Consider the following 17094-nt stretch of genomic DNA (forward strand, 5'->3'; position numbering starts at 1 on the left):
TTGTTGTATGATCCAGCCGTTTAACATCCAACACCCTGGGGTAGCCTGACAGAACAGGATGGACGCCAGCACTCATCTGGAAGGAATGTTTGAGGGGGGACCAGCTGCGAAAATGGTCAGGTCCTCCTTGAGTATTTGTGTGTGATGACGATTGCTTTCCTATATAACCTCACACCTGTGGGGACTCAATTAATGAACAGTTTAAATAATGGGGATCTATATTTTTAAACCAGTAACATGAAGTTAATTCTTTTAGACTCAAAGTTTACCAAATGATAATCTATTAGTGTTCTTAGAACTTGATGCAAGATTCTGAGACTTCCTAGGAGGACCTACTCAATGAATTATTAGCATGTATTCATTATGAAGAATCTGGAAATTTTAAAGTTTATTCTGTATTTTTTTCTTTTTAAACTGTTTCAGAGAACAACAGTGATAGCAGACAGGAATTAAGGAGTGTCTTCCCTTTTTCAACCAGATAAAGCACTGATATATTCTGAACCTCCAAGAGGATCTCCTCGTTTATAGCATCCCCATTTCCCGGGTAGGTTAATCAACACTGAGACTGGAACTGAGCTAGCACCGTGAAATAGTGTAAGACTGTGCGTTACAGATGCCCCCAAACACTGTGCCTACGACGAGCAGCCATACATAGATGGGTGACTTTTAAACACCTCTACCTCTCACACATACGTACTGTAAATAAAAATATGCATAATGTATATAATCTATACACTGTGTATAGATTATACAATATATAACTATTCATTGTGTACAGCTCTTAAGTATTGTTTTCTTAGAGGATACTCGCATATGAACCAAGCAAGGACCTGACCCAAAGAACATTATTTGGAATTAAAATAACAAAATTGGCCCCGCTGTTGTAGCTCAGTGGATTGAGCATGGGCCTGAGAACCAAAGGATCTCAGTTCGATTCCCAATCAGGGCACATGCCTGGGTTGCAGGCCAGTTCCCAGCAGGGGACGCACGAGAAGCAACCACACATTGATATTTCTCTCCCTCTCTCCTCCTCTCTCCTTCCCTTCCCTTCTAAAGTTAAATAAATAAAATCTTAAAAAAGTAACGAAATTACTTTGCGATAGACTGGTTGGTTTACCTGAGATTGTGCATTGACATTGGCTCCATTTGTAACCAAGACCTTGACCACCTCTGCTTGCCCAGCCAAAGATGCTATATGCAATGCTGTGTTTCCTTTCTGCAAGATAAAAAGCAAGATACATCAACACTCCTATCTTGCTCCCTGTGCTTTGACAGTTTACAAAGTATCGAATCCTTCTGCTTTGAGTTCTCCAAAAAGAACAAAGTTGACAAGTATTTCATGAGAAGTGTGCCCTGATTCTTATCAAGAGCTGAATCCTCATTGAATTTGGAAAGTGATATAACATGCGTTAAGTGTGCGATGCTCACCTTGGTAGCTGCATCCACGTTAGCTTCTCTCTGTAGCAGTTCAGAAACAACTTCGACGTGGCCTTCTTTGGAAGCGAGATGGAGCGCATTCAACCCATTCTGATAAAAAATAAAAGGGGCGCTTTACTCGGCAGGTTGAAAATAGAGCGGTGAACAGTTGCACCAAGGACTCAGAAGATAACATCTCACCAACAATGACCTGCATGTGTTCAGTGTAGGAACTCGACTTAGAATAAAAGTAGTTGAAAATCAGGTGGGCTGTTCTAATAGCATTACTTCCTGGATTTTAGGAATTCATCATTAAAGGATGCAGACCTATGTTTCTGAGTGTTCCTCTAACCAAGCAGAGAATAATTTCATAATTGAAGCTGGTGAAATTTAACAGAAACACACTGGCAACAGAGAGAAAGTCTTGGTACTATCCAACAAAAGGTTCAAGAAGTTTGAAATCTAGGTCTTTAAAATTTTAACTAGAAAATTAAGGGCAAAACCACAACTCACCTGATTGCAAATGTTGATGTCCACGCCGTTTTTGATGTAGTCGAGGGCCTTCTCCAGGTGTCCCGCTCGGGCTGCTCTCAAGTAACTTGCATTGGCATCAGACTAAAAAAAAAAAAAAAGGAAAAACATTTCAATGAAAAAGGAAGCTAATATGCATGTTTGTAACTGCTCAGCTTATAATGCAAGCTAAAAAAAAGTAAAACAGATTTTTAAATTGAGCTATGGGCATACCTCATTTATTGCATTTTACAGATGTTCTAGTTATTACATATTAAAGGCAAGACCCTCCACCAGCAAAAAGATTATGATTCACCTTACTGTAGGGTCTGGAACCAAACCCACAATGTCTCGAAGGTGTGCCTGTATTGTATTTCTAACACGAAAATACCAATAAAAGGCCTTTGTAAGGTCACCAGAAAAAAAGACATATTCTTTAAAAGTTAGTTTCAAGGATACAAAGTTATTCCTTGTATGATATCCTAACTGAATTAAGAGAGAGTATTTTCCACCAGGTATAGGCACCTTCAATCAACATAGAATTTCCAGAGAGTAAAGAGAAATCCTGTAATTTCCTGGTGGTTACATTATGAAAACCTCACTAGTTTATTCTATCAGAAATTTAACATCTACTCTATTCTTTCCTAACTATTACAACCAATTTTACAATAGCTTCACAATTACATTTGTGTTGTCATTCTAATTTAACAGGAATTGTGAGTAATGATGTTCTCTTGGATTTTCTTACAGATTGCACTTGAAGAGAATTTATAAATGTCTACACAGATTGTGGCATGTTACTTTCCATGTATTTTCAAGCCAGTTAAAGCCAAAGAGTGGAGAAAACTCTACCAGAAGCATTAGCAAATCAATAAATATATGCACATTTAAAAAAAGCAAATGTGTAATTTATTCACTGAAAATTTACAACTCTAAATTGCTAATAAACTTTAATACCTACAATCACACAGTTGAAACTACCTACTTTAATAGAAAAAAGACAGTGAGAGGAAAGCCTACAAGGTTGGGCTTGCATGATTTCTAAAGGAGTCTTCTTCGGTGCAGAACAAGACAATCTGGAAGCAGGTTTTCCTGAATGGGCAGCCAAAACCACCTCATCACTGGTTATCCATGCAGTCATGCGGGGTATGGCTTCAACGAGGAACATGTCTGTTATCAGCCCTGTGGCAAATATTGTACCTCCTTCAAAGTCCCTGCTCTGTAAACGCTTGCCAGACCTCACCGATAGTTTAATTGCTCAATGCTCCCACAGCATTATCCCAAAGCATTAATTTCTTGGAACTCTCCTGGTATTTATCACACAGCACCACCATTTTTGGTATATCTGTCCTTCTTCCTCCCTGAACTGTAAGCCCCTGAAGAACAGCAGAGGCCGATTAAGGAACAGGCAACTGGGAAGCCACCAAAGTGCCAGTCTGTGAGGAATGCTAATCATCTCTGGAAATGTAATTGAGATGAAGGAAATTCCATCTGATAGAAGGGTCTTTAATTCTGGTGTGGGTCAGTTTAGTAAGAACTCACTTGCTCGGGATGTCGAAGGAGAGAGTGCTGCCTTCAGGGTCTCTGCCCTTCCCAGGAACATCGCACTACTGGCATCGTGCTATGGATAATTCTTTAATGTGGGGGACAGCCCCGTGTGTGTGTGTGTGTGTGTGTGTTTACCAGCATCCCTGGCCTCTACCAGTCAGGCACCAGAGGTACCCTCTATTTGTGACAACCAAAACTGTCTCCAGCATTGCCAAATTTCCCATGGTGGGTGGTGGGAGGCACAAAATCTTCCCAGTTGGGTACCATTGCTCTAAATAAATAATAAAGCAATTTATTTAAAGATTGTAGGCTTCTGTAGGCTTAAGTCTTTGGACAGGCTGGACTGCCATGTGACTTGACTAGCACAAGGCAGTGACTTCATGTATATATTTATCTTTCTGTTTCCCTGGCAACTGGAAGCATCCCTAGCTCATAGAAGGTGCCTGTAAATGTTTTGTGATTAAATGAATGAATTAATAAATAAGTAAATTGTGTGGAGATAATTGTATTAGATAAGATATCGCCTGGAATAATAGGGAGAGCTTTATTAACAACAGTTATTCCAGTTGAGAATCTGCTAGGATACAAAACTGAATGCCAGAGATTGTCAGCTAAGGCATTGAGTTTGGTATCAGGGACATATACAGATATTGACAAAATAAAACTGGGATTTGAGTCCAGTGTGCAAATCATTTGCTCACTACAGAGAGTTAAGAAAGAGGAGGATAAAAAGGTATGAACCAGACAAAGGTCAAACCAAAGCTTCCCGGGATTAAAAAAAAAAGTCTTTAAAGAGGTGTGTTCCTTGAGAAGAATAGTGGGTTTTTTTGTTTGTTTGGTTGGTTTGTAAATTCCGTTAGAAATAAATGAGCTATGTAAGGATGGCTCATTTTAGCATCATCCTCTTTGTGCTTGCTCAGTGACTTATCAGTGGCTTTGCCCTGAGGGGCTCTGATGTTCTGGGAACAAGTGACATCAGTCTGCCTGGCTATCTCAACCGCCAGGACAACAACTGTGAGTTAAGCATCCCAAAGTCCGACTTCTGGTCACATAAAAACAAAGGGCAGCTGAAGGAATTTAAAAAAGAGGCTGATAACTCCAGGACAGCCTCTATTGATTCCAAATCTGAAAGGGTTTGGCAATCTCACACCCTGTCCATTTTCCTTTAAACTATCCTCAGAATTTTCCCATCTGAAGCTGTAAAGTAAAACAAAATATAAACATATAAACCAAATCTTCTAATTAAGTGGCTCTCTACCTATTTGGAGTTCATTTCTTTTGAGAATAACAAAAGATATCAACAGATTCTTTTCCTTCAACAACTGCACATATATGCAAGTACACACACAAATCTGCAGACACACCAAATGTGCACACGTACACACAATTTGTACAATAGTTCATGAGGCTCAGGATGGCTAAGTCTGCTGGTGGAGTCATGTGTAAGAAGAGCTGTTCATGAAAGAGTTCTCTCTGAGATACCTTCACTCTGTCTACTTCACCCAATAACCCTGGAATCAAAGAAGTCTCATAAGTAGTAAATTTTTCATCTGAGAATTTTAGAAAGAGAAGGAACAAAAATCTTTTTTTTTCACTTTCCCTTTTTACAGCCCTCTTACATGCAGACATGCTTAACATAACAATTGGCTGTGTTGTACTTTAAAGTATAGGGGGAGAGAGGGAGGAAAAGAGAAAAGCAGAAGTGGGAAATAAAAATTGATTAAAAGAATTGGCAACTTAAAAAATGAAGGTAATAATGCCCACAGAAAACTAACCAGAAATTCCTCCTTTTCTCCCAGCTACCTGCAAGCAAAGTCACGTGGTCCTGCCAAAACTCAGTATCAATGATGTGCTAGTTGCACCAACAGCTGGCTGTGTGGCTGTGAACAAAATAGGTGTGGTGCCAGTTAAGACTCGCTGGCCTTTGTCTCACTGTCTCTTACACTTTTCCAAATCGTGCTGCTTAAATGGCAGAGTAACTGGTGGGTTCTTCACTTTCTTTCCTATTCTGCCTGTAATACCTAAATATTTTTATTTTGTAAATGTTAAAGAAAACATTTTGTATTAGGCTCAGCATCAATGTGCTGCATCTTCAAGCTGTCATTTCATTAAATAACTAGCGGCTACTCTTCATAGGTTACAGCCTGATTTTTAATCTGGAGCATCCAATCCAAACAATGCCTTTTTAAAGCCAGCTGTAGACAAATTATTATGAAAGGAAGCTAGGTCCCAGGAGAAGCTGAGCTCTGCTACGCAGAAAGTCACACAGAGAAGGTCACTGCCTAAGGACAGATGGCACGAAATGAATGCAAGCAGGCTAGTCAGCATTTTTCCCCTAATTGATCAAAATCTGAAGTAGAATTTTGGAAACTAAAAGTGTCTTTTGTCATTATTTAATATTTTATCTAATTAGTCATTTTACAAGCCAGGAGAGATATATGAGGCATGCCACAGAAATTGCTTCAAGGACAGAGTTAAGCAGTATTATGAATTAATCTAATAACAAGGGCACTTCTACCTGTGCTGGAATAATGATATTTATTATTCAGCAGAAAACAGAGATGGGAAAGAATAAGCATTTCCTGAGTGTCGGCCTCAGTAAAAACTAACACTTCAAACATCTGAGTATATGCTCTAAACTATCTCAAGTACTTATAACTTAACATATATTAAGTAAATAGTAATATAATTAATTGTATGTTAACTTAGTCCTTATAATATTTCTTTTTTTTTTTAAATATTTTATTATTTATTTATCTTTTTTAGAGGGGAAGTGGGGGAAGGAGAGAGGGAGAGAAACATCAATGTATGGTTGCCTTTTGTGCATCCCCTGCTGGGAACTGGCCTGCAGGGAACCGGCCTGCAACCCATGCATGTGCCCTGACTGGGAATCGAACCGCGATCGTGTGGTTCGCAGGCCCGCGCTCAATCCACTGAGCTACACCAGCCAGGGCCTTATAATATTTCTGTAAAGCAGTGTAGTGGGTTGAATAGTGTCTACCAAAATTCACGTCCATCTGGAACCTCAGAATGTGACCTTATTTGGAAATAGGATCTTTGCTGATATAACTAGTAAAGATGAGGCTACGCTGCATTAGAATGGGCTCTAGACCCAATAACTAATGTCTTAATAGGAAGAGGAAAAGAGATACAAACAATAAATAATTACGTTGTATACCTGAAACTAACATAATGTTATGTGTCAATTATATCTCAAAGAAAAAGGAGATGAGACAACACACAGACACGTAAGGGACCACATAAAGATGGAGGCAGGGACTAGAGTTATGTTACCACAATACAAGGAGGCACCAGAAATGGGAAGAAGTGAACAAGAATCCTTCCCTAGAGCTTCTGGAGGGAGTGGGGCATGCTGACATCTTGAGTGTGAAGTCCGGTCTCCAGAACTGTGAAAGATTAATTTTTGTTTTAGGCCACCTCGTTTGTGATGGTTTGTTATGGCGGTCCCAGGAAACTAACACAAGTAGGTACTGTGACTAGTTCTGTTTTATAGATGAGGAAACTGAGCTTTAAGCAAGGATGAGTGACTTTCCCAGGAATATTAATGCAGAAAGTCTGACTCCAGAGTCCAGGCTGTTAATAACTACTCTAAGAAAGGGCTTCATAAATATTGACCTATCACTTAGGCTAACTCTCGAGTCCTTTATTCATCTTTCATTAATTATCCCATCCATCCATCCATCCATCCACTCAACCTTTGAATTAAATATGTAGGTACTTTCCTGTGTGTCCTCTCTAGACTAGAACTCCTTAACTGAATTTATTTCAAGCTTCAGAGCTAGGCTAACCGTGGATTGCCAGAGGAGAGCAGATGAGAGTCTTGGAGAGTAGATAACCAAGCTCCCACTACATTGCTTCTAAACCCCAGGGTGGGATCTCTGCAAACGATTAGTATCTGATTTACCAATCCTCTAATCTTTGTCCTTCATCTCATCTTCCTAACTATCTGGGAACCACGTGAAGGGTACGATAATCCTTCCTATAAACTTCAGATTCTTTTTCTCTACTGGTGTCCTGTACTTACCAACATACTCATGTGTTCAAAAAAAAAAAAAAAATCTTTCCACTTTCTTCCTAGCGCCCTTGTGTGTAAGATGATGGTATTATTCAGAGGAGTGGATTGGTTAATAGGTCTGTACTTCAGCCATTCCACTGACTAACAGTGTTACCTTTGGCAACTTCTTAATACACATGTACCTCAGCTTTCCCAGCTGTCAAATGGGGATGAAATAATCTACTGTTAGAATAAAATTAGATAATTCATGTGATTAATCTAATGTGATTAGATAATTCAAGGTGATTAACAGTGTGAGTACATAACAAGCACTCACTAATATTAATTTATTTTAAAGTTAATTTGTAAATAGGTGGAAGAACTGGATTAGGCTCACTGCATCTATGCCCTTAATAACTAATTCATATCTAAGTCTCTAGTTATACGGCTTCTCTTACTGGTCAGTGAAGTCTCCCTGTACATCACCCTGACCATTTGATGCCAACTATTACATTACATTGTTAAATTTTTATTCTGTCCTCTCTTAATGTTGAACAATTCACGGCACTGATCACCTTCTCCTTCTTAAAAATCTTTCCCTTTAGCTTTTCTCATCTTTTGTTCACTTGGCCCATCAGTGAAAAACTGGCTTTTCTTCTATAAAAAGAGAACTCACATTTCTTCTCTTTTTGTACCTTAAGTGACCACATCACTACCATGACTTCTCCCGTTCTAAACCCACCATTCTGTATCTACATTGCACCACCTGTGTTCCTAAGCATGTCCACTTCCATGTCCCACAATCCACTCACCACGACAGCAGAAGCAAATGTTTAGTGAGAACGTATAAAGTGTCTGGTACTGAAACTACATACTAACAAAAGAGATCTGAATAATGAATTCTCTTAATTTCCTTATTTCTATTTAAAGATCTCTAGATCAGGAATACAACTTTGGCCTGAATCTTTATTATTTTCTTCTTTATTTTTTTCCCTCAAATCCTCTTCCAGAAAGTTACGTGTAAGCATACTATCGAATATTCCGTCTCTGGGACTTTTATAGTTTCCATCCTCCTTTAAAAAAGCATTTATCATAATGCATACCATACATACAAAAGAGTACATAAAACATATATGGACAGCCTAAAGGAAAATCATAGGAGAAATACCCACATACCCATCGGTCGGTTCAAACAGGAAAGTTACAGGAGCTTTGTAGATGTCCAAAAAGCCCTTTCTTGACTGACTCTCCAAAGACACCCTCTGTTCTAGTTCATCATTCTCAGGCTTTTTAGTTTCACAGTTTTAAAACTGTACAGTTTTAACACCTGCATAGACCAGCCTAAGCTAAATGTTATGTAGCTGACTGCCTTAGCACTCTATACAAATGGAAACTACATTATGGATTGTTCTGTGTCATGCTTTTGTCTAATGCTGTATTTCTGAACGTCATCCACGCTGACGTGTGCAACGGTACTCTATCATTGCGGCTTATATAACATTGCGTTATGTGAATAACAGAATCTATTTATCTCCGTAGAGTGGATGGATGTTTGTGTTCTTTCCAGTCTCAGTCTGCTGTGAACGATGCCGTCATCAACATTGAGGCCGCTGGTCCTGGCACACACAGACAACGCTTTTTAAAAATAGGATCTTAAATTCTGGGTCATTGGGTATGTGCTTATTCAACTGTACTAGTTAATAACAAATGTTTTTCGAAGTGACTGCACCAATTTACGCTTTCTCTGGTTTGTGATTGATTGCGTGCTCATATTCCTCAGAAATTAATCTTTGGGAATACTTTTAGGCCAGGATTAACACTGCCATATCCCAAAGAGAAACTGATGATTGCTTTTACCAGCTGCCTAGAGGTACTAAAAACCCAAGATTATTTGAAAAATGCTTGCCTTGAGGGATTTGGGGTTTTATTTTAAGACTACAAAGATGAATTTAGACTTCACACTGGTGTAGACAGGAGGGATTCCTTGTGGTTACAAATACTCAGGGGAGAATTTTTTTCCCCTTCCATCTGGTGACAAATTGAGACAGGGAAATTTTTGCTGTATTTTTTTTCTCTGTGCTGGGTTTATTTCCTGTTCAGCCTTACATTGGAAGCCATACTATTTGGGGGCCCGCTCATTGTGGGGTCTCTTATTGGACTCTCCACTCTGGGCATATTCTAGACTTTGTCTGTAGTGCCCTAAGTCTATGCAACCAAGTAAAACTGGTTCTTGCTGGAAATATGCTTAACCTTTTTTTAAAACTCATCTTCCCACTTGCCCAGTTCAGGTCCTAGCCATGTGGTGCCCTGATCATTTAAAAAACCTTCAGGAGGTGGCAGTCAGCACACTGTCCCTAGCTCATCATTCTGGAAGCACCAAACACTGTTCAGGAGCTCATGAGGAGCTGCTGAGGGTCTGAGGAAATCACGACTAGGACGACAGCCGTAAGTCAGTGAGTGCCTGCTATAGGCCAGGGACCGCACTAAGTACATACAATGCATGTATAATGTATTATTTATCATACATGCATTATCAAGGTGGGAACCCTCAATACAGATGCAAAAACTGAGTTTCATAAATGTTAATGGTTTGCCCAAGGTCACACAGCTAATAAATAAGCAGCAAGGGTTGATCTGAAATCCTTAACTTCTCGCCCGATAACAAGCCCAGCTCTTCCCTCAGCACCAGTGGCTCTGTGGAGCCCTAGGGTTCGAGAATATTGAGATCAAGAGTAAGCTGAGTAGGCCGAGTTCCATATGCCTATCTTTGCTTTCATTCCATGTAGACTTACCTTTACATGTTTAAATGCTGGTATTCTATGACATACTTCATTTGTAAAAAAAAGGTTGCTACTTTTAAACCATAGTATTCAATCACTATGGCACAGCCTCTGAGGCCCTTTAAAACTTACACCAAATAAACCCTTTTAGCCAGTACTCAACCCTGAATACTGAGCTTGAAGGCAATCCACGTGGTTTATTATTCCTCTAGGGCTTATTATTTCTTGACAGGCTGCACAATCTCCTGGCATGGTGACTTCACCCGGGACACTGCTTTGACAGTAATGCTCACCTCCACTGCTTGCTCCCCATCACTTGCCAAGAGAGTCACCCACTAAATCCTAGGTCCAGCTCAAATGTCGATTCATCTTTTTTATCTTCCCTGATCAACACTGGGCGTGACTGCTTCTCGCTCCAGACTCCTACGGCACTTGGTCTGTTCAGGTTAGGTGCCAGCTAACCCATCAAAAGTGGACGATAATCTCTCTTAGGGTAGGTCCATGCCCTGGTCATGGCTTGTTTTTCATGGCAAACTCTCAGTAAGTGTTGAATGAGGAAACGCTGATCTCCAATGTATAATCCAATGCTCTCACTGCCCCCAAGAAGTAAAAGCCTATGCTAACTTAATTGGGGACAAATCTGCTCTGTATCTTCTCCAGTCTCTTGCTCTCCATCCATTTCACTAGATGAAGAAAGAGAATAGTTTAGTGACAGACTTAGGGGTTTTTCTTCTAAACTTCAGGAGAAGATAACGGCGTGGGTTTGAGTTTATTCTGATTTCTTAACTCGCTTTGGGCACATGGCTTGATTTTTAATACGCCTGCTGGGATCACCCACGGAACAGCGTTTTTGTTTGAGCAGTAACCGACAGAAAGACCATGAAGGTAAGGTCTGTTGTGCCTAATGAATCGTAAGGCATTTAAGCAACCTGACACAGTCATTGATTGGGCACTTACAGTATGGGAGACATTTTCCACAGACTGCCACATATTCATGCTCACAAGTCTGTGAAGTCTGTGCAATTACTGTCTGCACTGTACAAATTACCAAAGTCAGATCAGGTAACTTGCGGAAAGGAAGTGTTCTAGAAACTGGCAGAGCCAGAATTGGAACTCACGACCCTAACACGAGTTCTGCTCTTAACCCCTACCATCTACTGCCTTTCTTGGCTACCTGTTCCAGAAAAATAGAATATATGACAGAAAAAGGCACTTACATGTGTTAGGTAAAGAAGGAAGGAAATAGCAGCAGCATTTATTTAGCGTCCCCAGACAGGCAGGCACTCTGTTAGCTACTTTGCATATATCAACAATCCTCAGCATTTGATATTTGTGTTTGAAAAGAGCAAATGGAAGCTCGAGAAGATTCATCATCTCCCACAGAGAGACGGGGTTAGCACTGGAATCTGAGTTCAGGTCTGTGTGATATCGCACCCCAGAGGTATACTGCTAGAGGACAGTAATTGTTCTTGTCGCCACCCTCCAGCCTTCACCATGCCCCTGTCTGACGGGACAGGGCCCAGACACAGACCACCCCTCTACAGGCTTCTCACACCCACTGGCTCCTATTAGAAGTCAATTGTGTTTTTTCTCTAACATGTTTATACTAGCTGCTCTGGTTACTGTCATAAGTAGGTATTGTTTACATTATAAAATAGTACATAGAAAAAGAGTATTTTTGTCAGAATAAAATTAAATTCTTTGGGAAGACTTATTAGAAAGAAGCTCCTTAAAATGTTAAGGAACTTTAACTAGAGTACTTCAGACTACTTTAGTTTTCGGCTTCCTTTGAAGATACTGAAACTGGGACTCTCAGAAAAGCGTGGAAGGACATGAGCTCCTGTCGGCAGATCCACGCCCAGAGGAAAGGCCTCGTCCCACCCTGGGCGAGTGCATGTAGGGCTTACGTGGCTTAAGGTAAACATCAAATGTTTGACAAATGTGTACCTTTACCATTTCTGGGGGTTAACCATTTCTAGAAATTAACCAAAGAATGGCTGATATAAATTTTACCGTATGAAAGGCCTCCTACTAACCACATTTCCCACTTCTTAAGAAGACTCTAAGGTACCTTTAATAAAGCCGCTTGTCCTAAAACTTCCCAGAAGCATTATCTCCGTGGTCCCAGAAATAGCAGACCACAGTGCTGGCTTTCCAGTCACATATCTTGTCCCCTAGGGCCCAGGAAAGCACTGGTCCTCTGACCTTCTCATACTGGACATGCTAATTTAAATGCAAATGGCGGTACCCGTGTATCACCACAGACATATCCAGAAAGCACATCAATCTGCTTTTTTAAACCCACATTCTACCTCTACTATGAGGCTGTGCTGAAAGTAAAATCACAATCTGGGTCTGGATATAATAAATGATACATCTTTTTTTAAACTATTCAGTGAAAATAAACTTCAAAGTGGATGTTACATGTTTATTCTATCAGCAGGATTAAAGATTCATATTTAATAGAAGGGTTCGATATCTGCTAGTGAAGCAGAAATGACTACTTGGCCAGTATCGTGAGGATGCAGTAAGTGCTTTCAATGATTTTACAACCTGCCTGTGCAGACTAGAAGCAGCATGTGAAATCAGAATTCACAGCAGAGAAACCAGCGGAAATTGGGAGAGTCCATGTAGGTTCACTGGGAAAAGCCATCTGCATCCCGGATGTAGCTTAGAAAACAGCTAAGAGGAGAGTGTAAGCCTGTAAAGGGGGACTTGGTGGGGGGAAGGAGGAAGGAGAGTGGGTGGAGCTGTTGAAATAAAAAGACCTGAGAAATGGTGAATAGACCATCTCTGCTGGGGGGCATGGTAAAGGAGAGGTTCTTAGAAGATTTGAGATGGCAGAGTGATCTGATTTAACTTCATCTTAAATATATCAGGAGACAGAAAGGGTTTTGAGGAATGGAAGGATATCTTTCAATCTATATTTTAGCCCGATTAATTAGTGGCAGATTACAGTGTGGGAGGAAATGGAGACAAAAAGACCTGTAGGTCCACTGTTGTCAATCGACATGCCTCCAGGATCTCCCAGAGAAGATTTAACAACAACGAAGACACTCAGGTCCTATCCCCAGAGATCCAACTGGTTGTTTGGATGAACAAAGCTCGAGAGATTCTGATGCATAACTAAAGGTTCAAGTCACTGAATGAAGTTACTGTGAAAACGGGGCTCTCTCTGTGTGATATGGAGGTTTGTGGGGGTAGCAGGGGGGAATGGGGGAAAAAGCAATGCTATGGGAGGTCTTCGGAAGGTCTGCTGACAGGCTTCTAACTTCACAGAAGAGAATATCAAATTCTCAATCCTGGGTTTTAAAATTTGGCTTTTACATTTGCCTTTCTCCACTTTCTCTTATTCTTCAATGCCCTCTACTCCCACTTTATAAGCAAACTTGTAGGGCCAGAAATCAAAGATGTGAGGCTTTTCTTGGTCACATCAACCGTTAATTTTTGGTGATTAAAGTAATACAGATTTGTAAATCATTCTCAATCAGGAAGAGGACTTACACAGTATGGGGCCTGCTTATCCAGATCCTCTATGACACTGATCTTTAATTAGTGATTTCAATGCCAATTATAACTTTGAAATATAAATGGAGCTGCTATGCAGAACTTCTTAAAATTTAAAACTGGTGCGTGTTTACTTGGAATACAATAACTTTCGATAAAAAAAGTCAACTAACTTGAGAGTCCCATTCTTCTGGGTTTAAGGCTTTGAGATCAGACATGGGGCTGTGATCCTGCCCCAGGACATGAGGGGAGAGCCTGTAGCAATAAATGGATTTTTTTAAAAAAAACCCACTAGACTGCAGCAGAATCACTGCTTATTTCCTGGGACACGTCCATTCAGATAGGGCCCCACTCAAAGTTGTCAGATGTTTTGGAGTGAGATATCACGTGCTGTTATTTTATAGATATCTTGCACAGTGATCTAATTTCTGACCAATTTCCAAAGAATGTGCCCAATTGCGCAACTCAGAACAACTGTGACATTCATGCAACAATCTGCCTCCTGTCAATAAAAACCTCAGATCTTCAAGGGCTATGCCCCACCCAGCCCCCACCATCCGAAGGGGTATTAGGTCTTTATGTTAGCAAATAGACCCTTTTCAGGTATGTGTTTAGGGTTGGGGTACCAGGATCTTAAAAAAAGAGGAACTTTATATGCCTTCTGCATGGCAAATGTTTAAAGAAACCTGAGCCCTTTTAGTTAGGGAATATCTTTGGTCACTAAGATTTTTATTCTTTTTTTTTTTTTTTAAATTTAATGGCTACCCAGTTGTTGGAAATAAACCAAGATTTTCTATGCATAAAGCACTAGTAAGAGGAGTACAGGCAGTTGGGGACTTCACCAGTGAGAAAAATACTTCAGGGCTCTCTGTATCTGTAATAGTCACTATAAAACTACTCGGGCCAAGGGGCTGCTTCCACAGATTCCTTCCCATTGCTACAAGGCTGTCTTTGTTCGCAAGGATTTTGCTTGGGAGAAACCTCAGTTCATCCCTGAAAATGAGGTCACTGCCCCCTAACACATGTCAGGCGTGGCTGGCATCTTCACATTGGGACCTTCGCCAGGAAGGCCCCCGTGTTGCACATTTCAAACCTGCCCTGGTGTCTGTGCACAGCAGCCCCTCTGGATCCAAAAAGCAAACAACATTCCCACCTTTATCTTTACATTAAGGGCAATGGGAATTGGTTTTAAAAATAAATACAGTGCTGGCAGGCTTTTGTTTTCACAAAGGCAGTGTTTTTAAGAGATTTACTCTGCCATACTGATAAAACGCACCCTCATCAAGTCTGTCTCCTGTGACCTGGTTTTCATCAAAAGGAAGATCCAACACCCCGGCCCCTTGGGAGTTCTTTTCTCACCCAGATTTCAGACCCCGAAAAATTCTTCTGAACACTGATTAGATATAAAAACAAATACAGTCAAGAAAGACATTTCCCATAGGAAAAATAAAAAGTACACGTTGGGTGTTGTCAAGTGGGTGGGTATTTCCAATATTTATCAATGTGAAATTGATTCTGTTCAGCTGCAAACCAGGACTAATTTACTTGAGTTTGTCTGGAATTTTTTGAGAACATGCAGTAAAATTTTAAAGAGCCAGTTTCAGCTGTCTCTCAAAGGATATTAAACCATATGTATCAGTGCATGGGAGTTGTATATGTCTTAATAATATGAGGCTGATATAGTAATCTTTTTCCTAGCATGGGGCAGAATTTCAAACCATTTGGACTCAAAAGGTTTGTTTTAAAAACTTTCCTCATGTTATAGAAGTTACGAGGTATATTAGTATGCTTGGATACAGATTATGTCCTAACACAATGAAGTATTTGGTAGAATGCTATAAATGACAATAGAAAATAAAAGATTCAATAGACTTAAATATAATTAGATAGACTAAATAACAGGTGAGCCTCCTTCCCTGAGAAGCATCATAATATTGTGCAATATGAAGTATCTTACAGCTAATGATAGTTTATTCCCCGAATGACCAAAAATGAAAAAGTGTTAATAAAAAGTTTTACTGTAGCCAGGGTACTTAACACAAGATGTAGAAGGGTGTAGCTCTTAATCCAAAAAATATTTTGAAACTTCAAATGAAAAAAAATGAACTCTTTCACTCTATCTTATTTAAGGAATTTTAGAACATAGTGAGCTTGTCTTTACTTGCATAAGAGTGAAGTTACACAACAGTAACAGATGAACCTTAACCTTTGTCAATATTTATCTTTGGTTACTCTGAAAGGTAAAGATCCAAATAAATAAGCCTGGAAAGATAGACACAGATGAAGAAGTCATTTCTGGAAAGTATGTTTTGCAGGTACCTTTCATTACCAGGCTTGTCTGAAACCTCCTCTGTGTTCGGACATGTTTCTGGTTACCTCTTGGGACAAAGAAGCACAAGAGAGATGCCATAATACGTCACATTGGGAAAAACAAGTCTATTCGCAGCAGTCTAAGTGCTCAGCAATTCAGAACATATAACGGCTCTGCAGAATTTTCTATTTTTTTTGTATCTTAATCCATAAAAATAGAATATTAATATGAGAATGATTTTAGTCCTTTTGGAGCTTTTAATTATCTTTATCTTTGGACATTATTTTCCCTGTTGAGTTAAAAACAAGGGTGCAATTGAGGATTGCGTAAAATAGTTGGCGGTGGATGCTAGTTGGTGACATGGGTGTTTCGAGGACGCCAGGCTCTCCAAAACAGCCACTGGGTCTTACACTTGCTCATTGTCCATCACTCCTTCCTCTTTTCTTTCTCTGCTTACTTGGTTCATCCATCTCAATTATTTCCCACACAAATATGTCTTTTAAGAAATTCTCTGTTGTTTTCCCATGAGCGAGCCACCTATGAAATATTTAATGTATAACCTGTGCCCCATTGTTTATCCAAGGAAGTGGTTGCCTTAACCCATCAGGCTCTCTCACCATTGGAACCGGGGAGTGATCAGTTGACATGTACCTCACCACACCTTCACTTGCTATTGTGTTACAACATGAGACACACATACAGGCCCTCCACTCACCTCAGCAACATTGACTAAATAATCTCGGGGCTCTTAGCCCTGAACTAGTAAACTGGGGAGCAAAGAGTCAATATACTAACAATTTTATATTGGTCTTAATATATACATTGCTTTGCATAAACAACAAAAATATGTTTCTATTTTTATCACATCTTATTTTTTGAGGTGTGTAGAGATCTCCAAATCATTTCTATTTGTAGAAAGAGGAAACTAAAGCAAAGAGATGTGTGATTTGCTTAACTAGTTAGAAAATGGCCAAAAGTACAATTTGGGATTCCTGGGTTTAATGCTT

At 39.9% G+C, this 17094-nt stretch overlaps 1 protein-coding gene across 5 annotated transcripts in view; it reads right to left on the reverse strand.

The window, feature by feature from the left end:
- ANK3 (ankyrin 3) overlaps positions 1 to 17094 on the reverse strand; it is a 326106-nt gene that overhangs the window by 224248 nt on the left and 84764 nt on the right. For all 5 annotated transcript variants that reach the window (XM_053663869.1, XM_053663868.1, XM_053663866.1 and 2 more), the window contains exons 2-4: positions 1930 to 2031; positions 1429 to 1527; positions 1118 to 1216 (exon numbers count right to left, since the gene is read on the reverse strand). In XM_053663869.1, coding sequence (XP_053519844.1) covers positions 1118 to 1216; positions 1429 to 1527; positions 1930 to 2031 — 300 coding nt within the window. The remainder of the gene's footprint in view (positions 1 to 1117; positions 1217 to 1428; positions 1528 to 1929; positions 2032 to 17094) is intronic.

Source organism: Artibeus jamaicensis, unplaced genomic scaffold, assembly GCF_021234435.1.
Source record: "Artibeus jamaicensis isolate MK-2021 breed Jamaican fruit bat unplaced genomic scaffold, CSHL_Jam_final contig_332, whole genome shotgun sequence".
Classification (NCBI taxonomy): Eukaryota; Metazoa; Chordata; class Mammalia; order Chiroptera; family Phyllostomidae; genus Artibeus; species Artibeus jamaicensis.